At 61.3% G+C, this 16,665-nt stretch overlaps 1 protein-coding gene across 2 annotated transcripts; it reads left to right on the forward strand.

Annotated features, from left to right (window-relative positions):
• Positions 1-1,977: 1,977 nt before the first annotated feature.
• Positions 1,978-16,154, forward strand: VANGL2 (VANGL planar cell polarity protein 2). Of its 2 annotated transcripts, XM_032093485.1 has the most exons (9): positions 1,978-2,082; positions 5,660-5,799; positions 8,316-8,577; positions 8,675-8,795; positions 10,322-10,929; positions 11,743-11,879; positions 12,026-12,161; positions 13,357-13,588; positions 14,238-16,154. In XM_032093485.1, the coding sequence occupies exons 3-9, from the start codon at positions 8,507-8,509 to the stop codon at positions 14,496-14,498; spliced, it is 1,566 nt and encodes a 521-aa protein (XP_031949376.1). In that variant the 5' UTR covers positions 1,978-2,082; positions 5,660-5,799; positions 8,316-8,506; the 3' UTR covers positions 14,499-16,154. The 2 variants fall into 2 exon arrangements, with proteins under 2 accessions (XP_031949376.1, XP_031949377.1); XM_032093486.1 differs by lacking the exons at positions 1,978-2,082; positions 5,660-5,799; positions 8,316-8,577; positions 8,675-8,795 and adding an exon at positions 8,874-9,937.
• The last annotated feature ends 511 nt before the right edge of the window (positions 16,155-16,665 follow it).

Here is a 16,665-nt window from a genome sequence, read left to right on the forward strand (position 1 = left end):
GCCCCCCGCCCCACAAGCCCCCCATTACCCCCCCAGTTCCCCCCAGTTCCCCCCTCGCCCCCAGCCCCACAAGTCCCCCATTACTCCCCCAGTTCCCCCAGTTCCCCCCAGTTCCCCCCTCGCCCCCCGCCCCACAAGTCCCCCATTACTCCCCCATTACTCCCCCAGTTCCCCCCAGTTCCCCCCTCGCCCCCCGCCCCAAATCCCCCCCACCCCCCCCCCACCCCGCCTCTCCTCCCATTGGGCCCAAACTACGCATTTCAATCCCACCAATGGGAGCGCGCCGCTCTCCCCTCGCCTCCTCCCATTGGCCAGCGCCGCCGGGGGCGTGGCCTGCGCCTTCCCACCCTCGCCCATTGAGAGAACGCGGCTGTTCCGGGCAGCGGCCGCGCTCCCGCCGCGCTCGCCGTGCCCGGGGACCCCCGGACCCCCGGGGAGGGGCTGGATGTGCTCGGGGGGCTCCGGGGGGCTCGGGGGTCCCTCCCGCTGGAGTTGGTGAGGGTGCTGGACCCCCCCTGTGTGTCCCCAGCACCGCCGCGAGCGGCCCGGGACAGCCGCGTCCCACGGGCCCTGCTGGCTCAGGGGGTGCCGCTGCTCCTGAGCCCCCCCAAAAATCGCTCCCACCCCCCTCCCCCGGCTCCCTCTTTGCCAAGGAGTCCCCAGGAGCGTCCCGTGTCCCCCCGCATCCGCAGGGATGGGGTCTGGGGTCTTCCAACCGCTCCCACCCACCCCGGAGCTGCTGGGGCAGAGGGTCGGGGGTGACCCCTCTCCCCCCGCCCCCAATAACGGGGACCTGGCCTGGGCCACCCCACAACGCCCCGACCCCCAGGGGGACTTGGCCGGACCCTCCCCAGGACACCCCAAACACAGCGAGGGGGGCCAGAGCCGGGACCCGCACCCCGTTTTTATGGGCAGGGGATGGGGGGGATTTATGGGGTTCAGAATCCTTCCCCCCACCCCAAAACAAAGGTGGGAGCAGCTGGGCTGTGCCCCCCCCAACCCCCTCCGTGAGCTGAGACCCCCCCTTGGGGGGCATTTTGGGGGTTGAGACCCCTCGGGGGACACTTTTGGGGGGCCCTCCCCATCCTCAGGTGCAGCGGGGGACGTGGGGACAGCAAAGCTCCGAACGGGGGGGACACGAGGGGGGGCGTAACCCTCATTCCCCTGCGGAAAACGCGGCCCCCTCCCCAAAAACGGGGATTCTTCGCCAAAAAACGGGGATTCTTCCCCAAAAAACGCGGCCCCCTCCCCAAAAACGGGGATTCTTCCCCAAAAAAGGGGGACCCCTCCCCAAAAACGGGGATTCTTCCCCAAAAAAGGGGGATTCTTCCCCAAAAAACGCGGCCCCCTCCCCAAAAAACGGGGATTCTTCACCAAAAAACGGGGATTCTTCCCCAAAAACGGGGATTCTTCACCAAAAAACGGGGATTCTTCCCCAAAAACGCGGCCCCCTCCCCAAAAAACGGGGATTCTTCGCCAAAAAACGGGGATTCTTCCCCAAAAACGGGGATTCTTCACCAAAAAACGGGGATTCTTCCCCAAAAACGGGGATTCTTCACCAAAAAACGGGGATTCTTCCCCTAAAAAACGCGGCCCCCTCCCCAAAAAACGGGGACCCCGCCCCAAAACCCGCCCCCCTCCCCCTCCCCCCCCCTTCAAGCACATCCTCACCCCAAATCCCCCCGGCCCGGGAAGCGGGTGGGACCCCCGGGTGGGTGCGGAGGGTGGGACCCCCGGGGGTGCCGGGGGGGTCCCGGGGTGTCGGGAGGGGGGTCCCGGGGTGCCGGGGGGGTCGCCGGGGGTCCCCCCGCCCCAGACAATGGCCCCGGAGCGGCGCCGGCAGCGCGGAGCGCAGACAATGGGCGGGAGCGGCCGGGAACGGGGGGGGCTCCGGGCCGGGGGAGGGGGGGCCCCGCTGGGAATCGGGGTTTCCTCCGCCTCCTCCTCCTCTTCCTCCTCCTCCTCCTCCTCCTCCTCTCCTCCTCCTCCTCTCCTCCTCCTCCTCCGCCGCCGCCGCCGCCGCCGCCGCCGCCGCCGGGATTTCGGTGCGGGGGGGACGCGCACAAAGGTGCGGCGGCGATGGTGAGTGCGGGGGGGTTCGGGGCGATTTCGGGGGGATCCCGAGGGGATCCCGGGATGCGGAGCCGCCCCGGAGCCGGGAAAGGGGAGCGGGGCCGAGCCGGGGCCGCGCTGGGCGCGTTCCCTGCGGGAAGGGCCCCGGGAGCCGCGCATTTTCCTGGGCTGGCGGCGGCTGCTCCGAGAGCCCCGAGCCCGGGCCCGGAGCCGGGGGTCGGGCGAGGGGGGCCGGGGGTGGGGAGGGGGCGAGGGGACCCCCGGGGTTCGTCCCCGGGGCTGCGGGGCTCCGGTGGAGCCTCCTCGGGGCGCGATGCGACCCCCGGGGACCCCCCCGGGACCTCCTGAATCCCCCCCCGGGTGCGGCGGCGATGCCACGGCGGCCTCGGAGCCCTTTGTGGCCATCCCGAGGGCACCTGCGGGGTGTCCCCGGGGTGTCCCCGGTGTCCCCGGTGTCCCCATCACCTGCGGGGTGTCGCCGGGGTGTCCCCGGGGTGTCCCCATCACCATCCCGGGGTGTTCCCGATGTCCCCATCCCCATCCCGGGATGTTCCCGGTGTCCCCATCCCCATCCCGGGGTGTTCCCGGGGTGTCCCCCGCTGTTCCCCGGTGTCCCCGTCCCCATCCCGGGGTGTCCCCCGCTGCCCCCATCCCCTTCCCGGGGTGTTCCCGGTGCCCCCATCCCCATCCCGGGGTGTTCCCGGTGACCCCCGGTGCCCCCATCCCGGGGTGTTCCCGGTGCCCCCATCCCCATCCCGGGGTGTTCCCGGTGTGTCCCCATCCCCATCCCGGGGTGTTCCCGGTGCCCCCATCCCCTTCCCGGGGTGTTCCCGGTGCCCCCCGGTGCCCCCATCCCCATCCCGGGGTGTTCCCGGTGCCCCCATCCCCATCCCGGGGTGTTCCCGGTGCCCCCCGGCGTCCCCATCCCCATCCCGGGGTGTTCCCGGTGACCCCCGGTGTCCCCATCCCGGGGTGTTCCCGCTGTTCCCGGTGCCCCCATCCCCTTCCCGGGGTGTTCCCGGTGTCCCCATCCCCATCCCGGGGTGTTCCCGGTGCCCCCCGGTGCCCCCATCCCGGGGTGTTCCCGCTGTTCCCGGTGCCCCCATCCCCATCCCGGGGTGTTCCCGGTGTCCCCATCCCCATCCCGGGGTGTTCCCGGTGCCCCCCGGTGCCCCCATCCCGGGGTGTTCCCGGTGCCCCCATCCCGGGGTGTTCCCGGTGCCCCCCGGTGCCCCCATCCCGGGGTGTTCCCGGTGCCCCCCGGTGCCCCCATCCCGGGGTGTGCCCGCTGCCCCCCGGCTGCCGGGACAGACCCGGCCGGATCCCGAGCCGGTTCCTCTCGGAGCCGGTTCCTCTCGGAGCCGGTTCCTCTCGGAGCCGTCCTGGCGCAGCGCCCTGAGCCGCCAGGGAGTTCCCGGGATTATTTTTCCTTTGGGAAGAGGCGTCGGGAGCCTTTTCCCCCCTCCAGGCCTGGCTGCGATGAAAACCCAACAAAACAACAACAAGGAAAAAAGGGGGATTTGGGAATAATGAAATCTCCTCCTCTGGCTCCATCCCAAAGGTTCTGGGATGGGGCTGGGAGCGAGCCGGGCTCAGATGGGATCCCGGAGCTTCTCCCGAGGATTTTCCAGGGGCTTTGTGAAGCTCGGGATGAGCGCGGAGGATTTAATTAACAATTAACAATTAATTAACAGGCGGCGGCCGGAGGGGAGCTGGGGGTGGCAGATTTGGGGTCGAGGTCGCCGTGTCCCCTCCGTATTCCAGAGGCGCTGGGGGTGTCTCCAGCCTCTGGAATGATCCAGTGGGATTCCTTGTTTTCCCCGGCTCCTGGCAGACAATGGGGCCGGAGGGGGCGTCGGGAGCAGCCCCAGGTCCTGGATCCGGCTGAATTTGGGATTTGGGATGGGTTTTCCAAGCGCTGCGGCGGCGGGAGGAGGTTTTATGGATTTATTGTCCGGGATGCTCGGGAAGAGGCCTGGGAGGGGACCTGGGGCCGTTCCCGGCTCAGAATCCCGGTCAGCACCACCCCAAATCCAAGGAATTTCAGCCCTGCTGCCCTCCAGGATCCCTGGATGTGGATGAAAACATCCCAGCGTTGCTCGATCCCAAATGGATCCCGTCCTTGCGCCGCTTTTCCGGGATCCAGGACGTGGAAGGGACTCAGGGAGGGCTGGATCCCCATCCCTGGAGGTGTCCAAGGAATTCTTGGAATTCGGTCCGGGTGGAACGACGTTGATCCATCCCAGCTTGGACTCGGTGACCTCGGAGATCTTTTCCACCCTGGATAATCCTGGGATTCTCACCCCTGTCTGGAACCACATCCCGGATTCCCGACTGAATCCCGGAGTTTGATTCCCCTGGAAAAGGAGCCTCGGGATGCTCCCACCCCATTCCCAACCCTCCCAGATTCCCAATTCCTCCGGGATGGGAATCCCGAGTCCTTCATCCGCCGGATTCTCCCTCTTCCCTTTGCTCCAGGAGGGTTTTTTTTCCAGGAAAACTCATTCCCAACTCTCCGAAAGCCGCGGGAAGTGGGGACACAACCCCGGATCCACCTGGACAGGGATGAGGAGTGGATTTTCCTCTTGGAATTCTCCCTCTGGAGCCATTGGGAAGAAGCTTTTCCGTCTGGGAACGCTTGGATTTATTTTCTTTTTAATTATTTTCGGTTTTTGGGGAATATTCGAATCCAAACCTTGGATCCTGTTGGAGGTCCAGGACTTTGATCCCGAGCTCTGCTCCAGCCCCATCCCAGGAAAAATTCCAGTCTGGACTTGAAGACGTCGGGAACAGCGAAGCCTCCCCTTCCCCGGGGGGATTTTTCGGGAGCTTTGATCACTCCGGGATTAAAAAATGGGAATTTTCCTGCTCCTCTTTTGCATCCGGCTCTGGCTCCCGGCATCTCCCAGAGACCGGGAATCCATTCCCGGCTTTTCCAGGGCTGTGGAACCGGCTCTGCCCACTCTGCATCCAAGAAAAATCCCTTCTTTCCCTGCTGGAACGAGAGGATGAGGAGCCCCTGGATCCCGCTGGAATTCCCAAATTCCCTTTGGAAAACTGCTGGGATGGGGGTAATTCCCCACTGGAGATTGGGAATTCATTCTCGGCTTTTCCGAGGCTGTGGGACCCTGGGATATCTGGAAAACGCAGGGATTTCTGGAAAATCCCAAATTTATCTCGGCTGAATCCAGGAGTTGGTGTTGGGAGACCCTGGGATTCCTGGAAAACCCAGGGATTCCTGGAAAACCCCAAATTTGCTTCATCTGGAGACTCTGGGATTCCTGGAAAATGCCAGGATTTCTGGACAATCCCAAATTTACTGGAGACACCGGGATTTCCAGAAAACTCCGGCATTCCTGGAAAATCCCAAATTTATTCCAGCCACTCATCCGGGACAATGATTCCCAAAAATTCTGGGATGCCCGGTGGGGGTGTCCAAGCCACATCCCTCAGCGCTTTTCCCGGGTGCTCCCAAGGAATCCCCAAGCGCCGGGATCTGGGAATTGGCGGGATTCGGGAATGGGCGGGATTCGGGAATTCCAGCCTGGAAAGGGCTCCTGAATTCCCTCTTTTTTGGCTCTCCCAGCTCCAGGGCGGCCCCCCCGTGCCGTGAGGAGCCCCCCATGCCCGGCCCTTTTCCGATGCCGGCCCCTCCGGAGGCTCCGGATGCTCCAAAGGCCTCGGTGAGAGCCGGGACGGAGCCGCCGCCGCCGCCGGAGCCGCCCGGTGAGTGAGCCCCAGTACACGGCTCTTACTGGGACACACTGGGACCCCCAGTGACTGCCCCTTACTGGGGGTACTGGGACACACTGGGACCCCCAGTAACTGCCCCTTACTGGGGGTACTGGGACACACTGGGACCCCCAGTAACTGCCCCTTACTGGGGGTACTGGGACACACTGGGACCCCCAGTGACTGCCCCTTACTGGGGGTACTGGGACACACTGGGACCCCCAGTGACTGCCCCTTACTGGGGTTACTGGGACACACTGGGACCCCCAGTAACTGCCCCTTACTGGGGGTACTGGGACACACTGGGACCCCCAGTGACTGCCCCTTACTGGGGGTACTGGGACACACTGGGACCCCCAGTAACTGCCCCTTACTGGGGTTACTGGGACACACTGGGACCCCCAGTGACTGCCCCTTACTGGGGTTACTGGGACACACTGGGACCCCCAGTAACTGCCCCTTACTGGGGGTACTGGGACACACTGGGACCCCCAGTGACTGCCCCTTACTGGGGGTACTGGGACACACTGGGACCCCCAGTGACTGCCCCTTACTGGGGGTACTGGGACACACTGGGACCCCCAGTAACTGCCCCTTACTGGGGGTACTGGGACACACTGGGACCCCCAGTAACTGCCCCTTACTGGGGTTACTGGGACACACTGGGACCCCCAGTAACTGCCCCTTACTGGGGGTACTGGGACACACTGGGACCCCCAGTGACTGCCCCTTACTGGGGGTACTGGGACACACTGGGACCCCCAGTGACTGCCCCTTACTGGGGTTACTGGGACACACTGGGACCCCCAGTAACTGCCCCTTACTGGGGGTACTGGGACACACTGGGACCCCCAGTGACTGCCCCTTACTGGGGGTACTGGGATATACTGGGAGCCCAGGATCCACCCCTTAGTGATGTGACTGCCCCTCACTGGGCCCATTCCCATCTCCCAGCCCCTTTCCCATTTCCAGCCCCATTCCCATCTCCAGCCCCATTCCCATTTCCAGCCCCATTCCCACATCCCAGCCCCATTCCCATTTCCAGCCCCATTCCCATCTCCAGCCCCATTCCCGTCTCCAGCCCCATTCCAATCTCCAGCCCCATTCCCATTTCCAGCCCCATTCCCATTTCCAGCCCCATTCCCGTCTCCCAGCCCCATTCCCATCTCCAGCCCCATTCCCATTTCCAGCCCCATTCCCGTCTCCCAGCCCCATTCCCACATCCCAGCCCCATTCCAATCTCCAGCCCCATTCCCGTTTCCAGCCCCATTCCCATTTCCAGCCCCATTCCCGTCTCCCAGCCCCATTCCCGTCTCCAGCCCCATTCCCATTTCCAGCCCCATTCCCACATCCCAGCCCCATTCCCACATCCCAGCCCCATTCCAATCTCCAGCCCCATTCCCGTTTCCAGCCCCATTCCCATTTCCAGCCCCATTCCCGTCTCCCAGCCCCATTCCCGTCTCCAGCCCCATTCCCATTTCCAGCCCCATTCCCGTCTCCCGGCCCCATTCCCACATCCCAGCCCCATTCCCATCTCCAGCCCCATTCCCATTTCCAGCCCCATTCCCACATCCCGGCCCCATTCCCATCTATCTCCCAGACAACACCAGGAGGGGGGAAAGGCCTCGGTTTCCATGGAGATCTGTGTGGGAACATCCAGAATTCCAGACAAAGGAATTCCACCCCCCTTCCCCCTTTTCGCCTCCTTGACCCCTTCTCCCCCTTTCCCGAGGCCTTGGAAAAGAGGCCGAAGGATTTTTTGGGGGTTGATTTGGTGGGAATGGGATTTCCATGGAAACCTGGGACGCTGAGATGGCTCCCAAAGGCAGCCAGGGCCTCCTAAATTGGGGGATTTGGGGTGTCCAGATTCCCCCAAAAAACCTCGGGAAAAGGCAGCAGGATTTGGCCGGATCATCCAACGGGATCCAGCATTCCCAGATTCCCAAGGAGGGGGACACAGCCCCCCATCCCCTTCAGGGAGTTTCGGGGTCCCCAAAATCAGCGGGGGAAGCTGGGAGGGGACCCCGGGAGACTCCTGGGATGTGCCCTGGAGGGGGAGGGACCTGACCCCAAATTCCCTCTCCCTGCTTATCCCAAATTCCCGTTTCCTCCTGACCCCAAATTCCCTCTCCCTGCTTATCCCAAATTCCCATTTCCTCCTGACCCCAAATTCCCTCTCCCTCCTGACCCCAAATTCCCTCTCCCTCCTGACCCCAAATTCCTTTTCCTCCTGACCCCAAATTCCCTCTCCCTACTGATCCCAAATTCCCGTTTCCTCCTGGCCCCAAATTCCCTCTCCCTACTGATCCCAAATTCCTTTTCCCTGCTTGTCCCAAATTCTCTCTCCCTCCTGACCCCAAATTCCCTTTCCCGGCCCCATTTCCCACCAAGGAATGGGATGCAGGGACGGGAGCAGCACTGGGCAAGGAGATGACCCCCCTCCCCCCCTTACTGGGCCATACTGGTCCATACTGGGCCGGCACCAGTGACCTTCCCCGGTGTCCCCGCAGGTGGGCGCGTCCTTTTCTCCTGAGCGAGGCCACCCCAAGGTGACAAAATTGAGCCCCTCAAGGTCACGGTCGACTTCCTGAAGGTGCCCCTGGGCCTGAAGAAGCCCCCGCTGAAGGAGGCCCTGGCCGCTCTCCCGGGAAAACCCAAATCCCACATCCTGGAGCGGCACAAATCCCGGCATTCCGACGCCATGGATAATGAGTCGCAATATTCGGGATATTCCTACAAATCCGGCCATTCCCGCAGCTCCCGCAAGCACAGGTGAGGGATCCGGGGGTCCCCTGTCCCCGCTCCGCGGGTGTCCCCATCCCGGTGGGGGTTCCCATCCCGCTTCCCCTTTTTTTCCCCGTTTTTCCAGGGATCGGCGGGAGCGGCACCGCTCCAAAAGCCGGGATGGGACGCGCGGGGACAAATCCGTGACCATCCAAGCGCCGGGAGAGCCTTTGCTGGACAACGAGTCCACGCGGGGGGACGAGAGGGTGAGCGGGAAAAGGGGGGAAGGAGCGGGGTTGGAATCCCAAGGGTGGGATCCCGGCAGCTCCGGGAGCTTCCCGGCGGAATTTCCCGGCGGAGCGGTCGAGCCGGTCGGGCCGGTCCCAGGAAAATGAGAAAATGAAAGGGGACGCGGCTCTGGCGGCGCCTCGGGAAGAGCCGGGGCTGGAAAACGCCCCTGGATCCGATCCCGATGGATCCAATCGCCGAGGATTCGCCCCAATTCCCATGGGATGGAGCAGAGGAGGCTGCCCCGCCCCGGGGGTCCACGGTGCCCCCCGTTCCCGGGTTCTGGAATTCCTCCGGACTCCGCGGAGCCTGATCCCGGCCTTTCATCCTCTCCCAATCCGCCCACGCCGGCGGCGGCTCCGGCGCTTTTCATGTTCCCTCTCCGGCTTCTCCTGGGAATGGGGCTCCCAAACCCGCCCTTCCCGTCCCTCTGGAAAGCCCCAGGCTCCAGTTTGCCCTTTGGGATGAAATTCATGGAATCGTGGAGTTGCTTGGAAGGATCATCCCATGGGCTGGGACACCTCCCACTGTCCCAGGCTGCTCCAAGCCCCGTCCAGCCCGGAACTGGGCACTTCCAAGGATGGGGAATCCATGGAATGACCTCACAGGGGAGAATTCCCTGGTTTTCCTGCAGAAATTTGTGGGGAAAATTCAGACACGAGGAAAAAAAAAACCCAACCCGAAATCCAGGAATGTCCAAGTGCCGAGAGCCAGGATGAGGGAAAGACACAAGGACAGGGGTGTGGGAAGGAATCCAGCCAGGAATGGGGTTTTTCAGCACCCCTCTGGCTGGGAGAGGGGGTTCTGGAGCAGGGAAGGGCCCGTCCGGAGCAATTCCTGACAATTCCCGACAATTCCCAACAATTCCCAGCCATTCCCAGCCTTCCCGGCGCGGGCAGCGCGGGGGTGTGCCGGGCATGTTCCTTCTGGCCCCGCCAGCCAGGGGGGTTTGCTGGGAAACCTGAGAGCTTCCCGATCCCAAAGCTGCTCCTGCCGGAGCCGGAGCTTTCCCAGAGGGAAAAATCCCGGCGGAATCGCTGCTTCTCGTCCCGGCTCTGGGCTGAGGTTCCTCCATCCTGAGTGGGGGGCGATGGCGCCGGGAAGCGCTCCCGGCTTGGAGGTGGGATGGGGGGTGTGGAGCAGGGAATGAAGGAATTGGGGGACCAGGCCTTGGAACGTCCCCTGTCACCTCCCGAGGGTGGCAACTCCTGGGCTGGAGGTTCTGGAGGTGGGATGGGGGTCTGGGAATGCTCCTCTGGGATTGAAGGGGTGCGGGAAGCAGCCCTTGGAAGGTCCCCTGTCCCCTCCTCAGGGTGACAATGGGGACACGCCAGCCTTGGAGGTGGCAGGGCTGGGAGGTCCTGGAGGTGAGGTGGGACACGGAGCCACCCCTCGGGATGTCCCCTCCTCCCCTTGGAATGACTCCTGGGCGGTGGTGGGGGGGGGGGAGGAACCACCTGGGACCCGGAACCAGCCCTGGGAATGTCCCCTGCCCCCTCCCCAGGACGACAACTGGGGCGAGACCACCACGGTGGTGACGGGGACGTCGGAGCACAGCATCTCCCACGATGACCTCACGCGCATCACCAAGGACATGGAGGACAGCGCCCACCTGGACTGCTCCCGCCACCTGGGCGTGGCCCTGGCCGTGGCCCTGGCCCTCCTGGCCTTCCTCACGCCCTTGGCCTTCCTCCTCCTCCCGCAGCTGCTGTGGCGGGAGGAGCTGGAGCCCTGCGGGACCCCCTGCGAGGGGCTCTTCATCTCGGTGGCCTTCAAACTCCTCATCCTCCTGCTGGGCAGCTGGGCCTTGTTCTTCCGCCGCCCCAAAGCCTTCTTCCCGCGCGTCTTCGTCTTCCGGGCCTTGCTCATGGTCCTGGTTTTCCTGCTGGTCGTGTCCTACTGGCTTTTTTACGGAGTGCGGATCTTGGATTCGCGGGATCGCAACTACCGGGGCGTGGTGCAGTTCGCCGTGTCCTTGGTGGACGCTCTGCTCTTCGTCCACTACTTGGCCGTGGTGCTGCTGGAGCTGCGGCAGCTCCAGCCCCAGTTCACGCTCAAGGCCGTGCGCTCGGCCGACGGCGCCAGCCACTTCTACAACGTCGGTCACCTCAGGTAGGGACGGCTCTGGTGGCCTGGGTGGACGTTCCCGTGGTGGGAATGGGAATTTCTTCATGGAAAAGGTGGTGAGGGTCAGCTTGGAGGAGGTTGGAAGGAGATTGGGGGGTTTTTTTCCATTTGGGATCGTCCCGTCAGGAGGACGAGGGGTTGGAGTGAGGTGGGGTTGGGTTCTTCTCCCAGGGAAATGGGGACGGGGCTGGAGCAGCAGGAGAAGGGAATGGAGAGTCCTGAGGGAGCTGGGGGGGCTCATCCCAGGGAAAAGGGGGATCCAGGGGGAATTTGGGGCTCTTCCAGGGGGGATTTGGGATCTGATCGCAGGGAACGGGGCCAGCACAAGAGGGAACGGCCTCGAGCTGTGCCAGGGGAGGCTCAGGGTGGATATTTGGGAAAATCCCTCCTGGAAAGGGCGGCCAGGCCTTGGGAGGGGCTGCCCAGGGAGCCTCGGAGTGGCCATCCCTGGAGGTGTCCGGGGGATCCCTGGAGGTTCCTCTGGATCACCAGAGGGGATCAGGAACAGCTTGGCCTCGATGCTCTGGGAGATCTTCTCCAAGCTGGGAATGGCTGGAATCACGGAATGGTTTGGGTTGGAAGGACCTTAAAGATCCCTAATCCACGGGCAGGGACACCTCCCACCACCCCAGGTGCCTCCAACCTGGCCTTGGACACTCCCAGGGATGGGGCACCCACAGCTGCTCCGGGAATTCCATTCCCGCCCCTCCCTCCCTGCGCCTCCTGTCGCTCCGTGCGTGTCCCCCTCGCACATTCCCGCCTCTCCCCATGCCCCACATTCCCGGCTTTTCCCCGCAGCATCCAGCGAGCAGCCGTGTGGATCCTGGAGAATTACTACCACGACTTCCCGGTCTACAACCCCGCCCTCCTCAACCTTCCAAAATCCGTCCTGTCCAAGAAAATGTCCGGCTTTAAGGTCTATTCCCTCGGCGAGGGTGAGATTCCCCCTTTTCCCTTGGCTTCTCCTCTCGTTCTCCTGCCGCTTTTCCATCCCCGTCCTCGCGTTCCCGTCCGGAATTTTTTGGGGGGAGCTCCGGGTGCTTTCTCCCACCTCATCCCTGCTCCGAACTCCCCCCCGCAGAGAATTCCACGAACAATTCCACGGGGCAGTCGCGGGCGGTGATCGCGGCGGCGGCGCGGCGGCGCGACAACAGCCACAACGAGTTCTACTACGAGGAGGCCGAGCACGAGCGCCGGGTGCGGAAACGCCGCGCCAGGTACGGAAAATCCAGGGATTCCTCGCATTGGGAATGCCGCGGCGAGCTCATGGCAGGTTTTCCATGAGGACGGGGAGCTCCCGGGGTCAGCTCCAGCTCGTCCCAAGGGCGGTTGTTGGGATGGATCTTCCACCAAGTTGGTTTGGGGGGAAGGTTGGGTTGTCTCATCCATTTCAGTGATCCCGCCAGATCCAAGGGGGTTTCCATCCCAGATCCACTGGATTTTCCATCCCAAATCCACTGGATTTTCCATCCCAAATCCAAGGGCTTTTCCATCCCAAATCCAAGGGGTTTTCCATCCCAAATCCAGGGATTTTCCATCCCAAATCCAACGGGTTTTCCATCCTAAATCCAAGGGGTTTTCCATCCCAAATCCACTGGAGTTTCCATCACAAATCCAACGGATTTTCCATCCCAGATCCAAGGGGTTTTCCATCCCAAATCCAGGAATTTTCCATCCCAAATCCAAGGGGTTTTCCATCCCAAATCCAAGGAGTTTTCCATCCCAAATCCAAGGGGTTTTCCATCCCAAATCCAAGGAGTTTTCCATCCCAGATCCAAGGGGTTTTCCGTCCCAAATCCAAGGGGTTTTCCATCCCAAATCCAGGGATTTTCCATCCCAAATCCAACGGGTTTTCCATCCTAAATCCAACGGGTTTTCCATCCCAAATCCACTGGATTTTCCATCCCAAATCCAAGGGCTTTTCCATCCCAAATCCAAGGGGTTTTCCGTCCCAAATCCAAGGGTTTTTCCATCCCAAATCCAACGGGTTTTCCATCCTAAATCCAAGGGGTTTTCCATCCCAAATGCAATGGGTTTTCCATCCCAGATCAAATGGGTTTTCCATCCCAAATCCAAGGGGTTTTCTGTCCCAAATCCAAGGGGTTTTTCATCCCAAATCCAAGGGGTTTTCCATCCCAAATCCACTGGAGTTTCCATCATAAATCCAACGGGTTTTCCATGCCAAATCCAAGGGGTTTTCCATCCCAAATGCAATGGATTTTCCATCCCAGATCAAATGGGTTTTCCATCCCAAATCCACTGGATTTTCCATCCCAAATCCAAGGGCTTTTCCATCCCAAATCCAAGGGGTTTTCCGTCCCAAATCCAAGGGTTTTTCCATCCCAAATCCACTGGATTTTCCATCCCAAATCCAAGGGCTTTTCCATCCCAAATCCATGGCTCTCCTGGCAGGCTGGTGGTGGCGGTGGAAGAGGCCTTCACCCACATCAAGCGGCTGCAGGAGGAGGACCAGAAGAACCCGCGGGAGATCATGGACCCGCGCGAGGCGGCCCAGGCCATCTTCGCCTCCATGGCCCGGGCCATGCAGAAGTACCTGAGGACCACCAAGCAGCAGCCCTACCACACCATGGAGAGCATCCTGCAGCACCTGGAGTTCTGCATCACCCACGACATGACCCCCAAGGTGGGCGGGGATGTCCAAACGGGAGGATTTGGGTGGGATTTTTCCATTTGGGATCGTCCCATCGTTGGAGCGAGGTGGGGTTGGGTTCTTCTCCCAGGGAAATGAGGACGGGGTTGGAGCAGCAGGAGAAGGGAATGGAGAGTCCTGAGGGAGCTGGGGGGGCTCATCCCGGAGAAAAGGGGGATCCAGGGGGAATTTGGGGCTCTTCCAGGGGGGATTTGGGATCTGATCGCAGGGAACGGGGCCAGCACAAGAGGGAACGGCCTCGAGCTGTGCCAGGGGAGGCTCAGGGTGGATATTTGGGAAAATCCCTCGTGGAAAGGGCGGCCAGGCCTTGGGAGGGGCTGCCCAGGGAGGGTTGGAGTGACCATCCCTGGAGGTGTCCGAGGGATCCCTGGAGGTGTCCGAGGGATCCCTGGAGGTGTCCGAGGGCTCCCTGGACGTTGGAGCAGGTTTCCAGGGTGGGGTTGATCCCACCTCGGACTCAACGACCTTGGAGCTCTTTCCCACCCCCAACAATCCCAGGATCCAGCCACAAAAATCCCCAGAGCAGCACCACGGAGCCGTTTTTTTCCACCTTCAGGCTCCAAAAAAAGCCTGGGCTGAGCCATCCGGAGGTGACATTCCCGTGTCCTTTCCCTCTCCCAAGGCCTTCCTGGAGCGGTACCTGACGGCCGGCCCCACCATCCAGTACCACAAGGACCGCTGGCTGGCCAAGCAGTGGACACTGGTCAGCGAGGAGCCGGTGACCAACGGCCTCAAGGACGGCGTGGTCTTCGTGCTCAAGCGCCAGGACTTCAGCCTGGTGGTGTCCACCAAGAAGATCCCGTTCTTCAAGCTCTCCGAGGAATTCGTGGACCCCAAGTCGCACAAGTTCATCATGAGGCTGCAGTCGGAGACCTCGGTGTGACCCGCACAGAGATTGGCCGGGATGGGACTTTTCCCAAATCCCTCCCGCTCCGAAACTCCGAATTTGGCTCCTCTGGATCCCTCCGGCCCCGCGAGGCTGCGGAAAAACCGGGAAGCCGCTCCCGGCTCCGGCGCCTTCCTGGGATTGCGCCCACTCGCCCATTTTGAGGTGGCTGAGCCCCTTTTCCTCCTCATCCTCCTCCTCCTCCTCCTCCTCCTCCTTCTTCTTCCCGAAATCCGGATCCTTCGGAGCGTCTCCCCGGCACGGCGGCGGCGGTGCCGTAACTCAAGGGCTAATTCCAAGAATTCCCAACTTCCTTCTTCACCAGCGTCTCGGAGCAGCTCTGGGTCCCACGGACCTTCTGCTCCTGTCCATTTTCTCCTGGACAACTGTCCTGGCTCTGGCCTTAAACCACTGCCCGGCCCCGGGGCTGGGATTTCATCCCAAGGGAATTTTTTTCTGGGAGGGGGGGAAAGGGGAAGGATTTTGGAATCACCTCCAGGATCCGCGGCTGCTATGGAAAAGCTCCGTGGTGTATCCCAGGTTTCGGGAGCCTCCTCCTCTGCCGATGGGTTTTTAGGGAAAATGAGTGGAAATCTGATTTTTTGGAGGAGCTGAAGGTTGGATTGGGGTTTTTTAAGGTGGGATTTGCAGCTCCTCAGGGGATCCACGTCCCGAATCCCAGCGGCATCTCCGTGGGGGCTTCCCGGTGCCGTTGGAGCGATCCCAGATCCGTAACCCTGAGGAACTCCTGGAAGAGGTCAGCGAGGTCCTTAAGGAGCGTCCCTCGGTGAGGTGGCCCTGTGGCGATCCCACCGAATTCCCACCGGGATGCAAAAGGAGCTGGGTTTGCCTTCTCCTGATTTTTTTTGTTAATACCTCACAGATCGATTTGGAATTTTTTTCCCCTTTTTTTCTTTTTCCCCGCTCCAGATTCCACCTCCAGCCTCGAGGGGTCGGAAGTGCCGGATTTCATTCCAGGGAGGCGTTTTGGGGTCGGATTTTGGGGTTGGTTTTGTCCTAAGCACTAAAAGAGGGGAGTTTGGAGCCGGGGGAGGCTTCCCCAGTAAGCACCAGTAGCAAAATGGGCGGATCCATCCCCATCCCAATTCCAGGAAATCCCCAATTTTTGGGGAACGTTTTTGGGGGGAACTTTTTTTGGGGGGGAATTTCAACCCCCACCTGCTGCTCCCATCATTTTCCAGCCTTTTGGGGCCGAAGGATCCGGATTTCACCCCCCGATCCTTCGGCTCCGTCGGCGCTGCTGCCGCTGGGAGCCCATTTTGGGGCATTTTCCTGAAAAAAAAAAAGCGGCTGGATCTGCCTGGGCTGGGGGAGATTTTCCATCCGGGAATTCCGGGAGATAAAAAAATCCCTTTTTTTTTGGTTCTGTTTTTGGGCTTGGGTTTGGATTTCGTTTTCCCGCCGAGCTGAGACCTTTGTGCATGCGTGTAGAAAGTTGTAAAATGTCAAAGTAATGGTTTTTAATATATATAAAAAAAAGAAAAAGCTTGGATTTTCCCGGTTTTTTGCAGTGGATCGGAGCGTTCCGGCAGTGGTAGGAATTTTTTCTGTTGGTGTTCGGTTGTTTTTTGCTTTTGTTTTTGGTTTTTTTTTCATAGAGGAACTACAATTGTACAATTTTTTTTTTTTTTTTTTTTTTAAATAAAATGAACCCGTTTTGGCTTTTTTTTTTAAATTTTAATTCCTTTTGGCTTGGGGGCTGTGAGGGCCAAGAGTTTGGGGGCTGTGGGGTCGAGGATTTGGGATTTATGGGGTAACAAGTTTGGGGTCTGTGGAGCCAAGGATTTGGGAATTTGGGGGGCGGATTTTGGAGTCTGTGGGGCCAAGGATTTGGGGTCTGTGGGGCCAAGGTGTGGGGTCTGTGGGGCCAACAGGATTTGGAATTTACAGGGCAGAATTTGGGGTTTGTGGAGCCGAGGATTTGGGGTCTCTGGGGTCGAGGTATGGCGTTTCTAAGGCCAAGGATTTGGGGGCTTTGCCACTAAAGTTTAGGGATCTACAGAACCAAACTTTTGGGATCTGTGGGGCCAAAAACTCGGGAATTTTGGGGCCGAGGATTTGGGGTGGATGCCCAACTCCTCCTGTGCTCATCCCACACCAGCCCCGACCCCTTAGGCCCTGTCCTGGTTTTTAGGGTTGCCCC

This window comes from Corvus moneduloides, chromosome 29, assembly GCF_009650955.1.
Source record: "Corvus moneduloides isolate bCorMon1 chromosome 29, bCorMon1.pri, whole genome shotgun sequence".
NCBI classification, from domain to species: domain Eukaryota; kingdom Metazoa; phylum Chordata; class Aves; order Passeriformes; family Corvidae; genus Corvus; species Corvus moneduloides.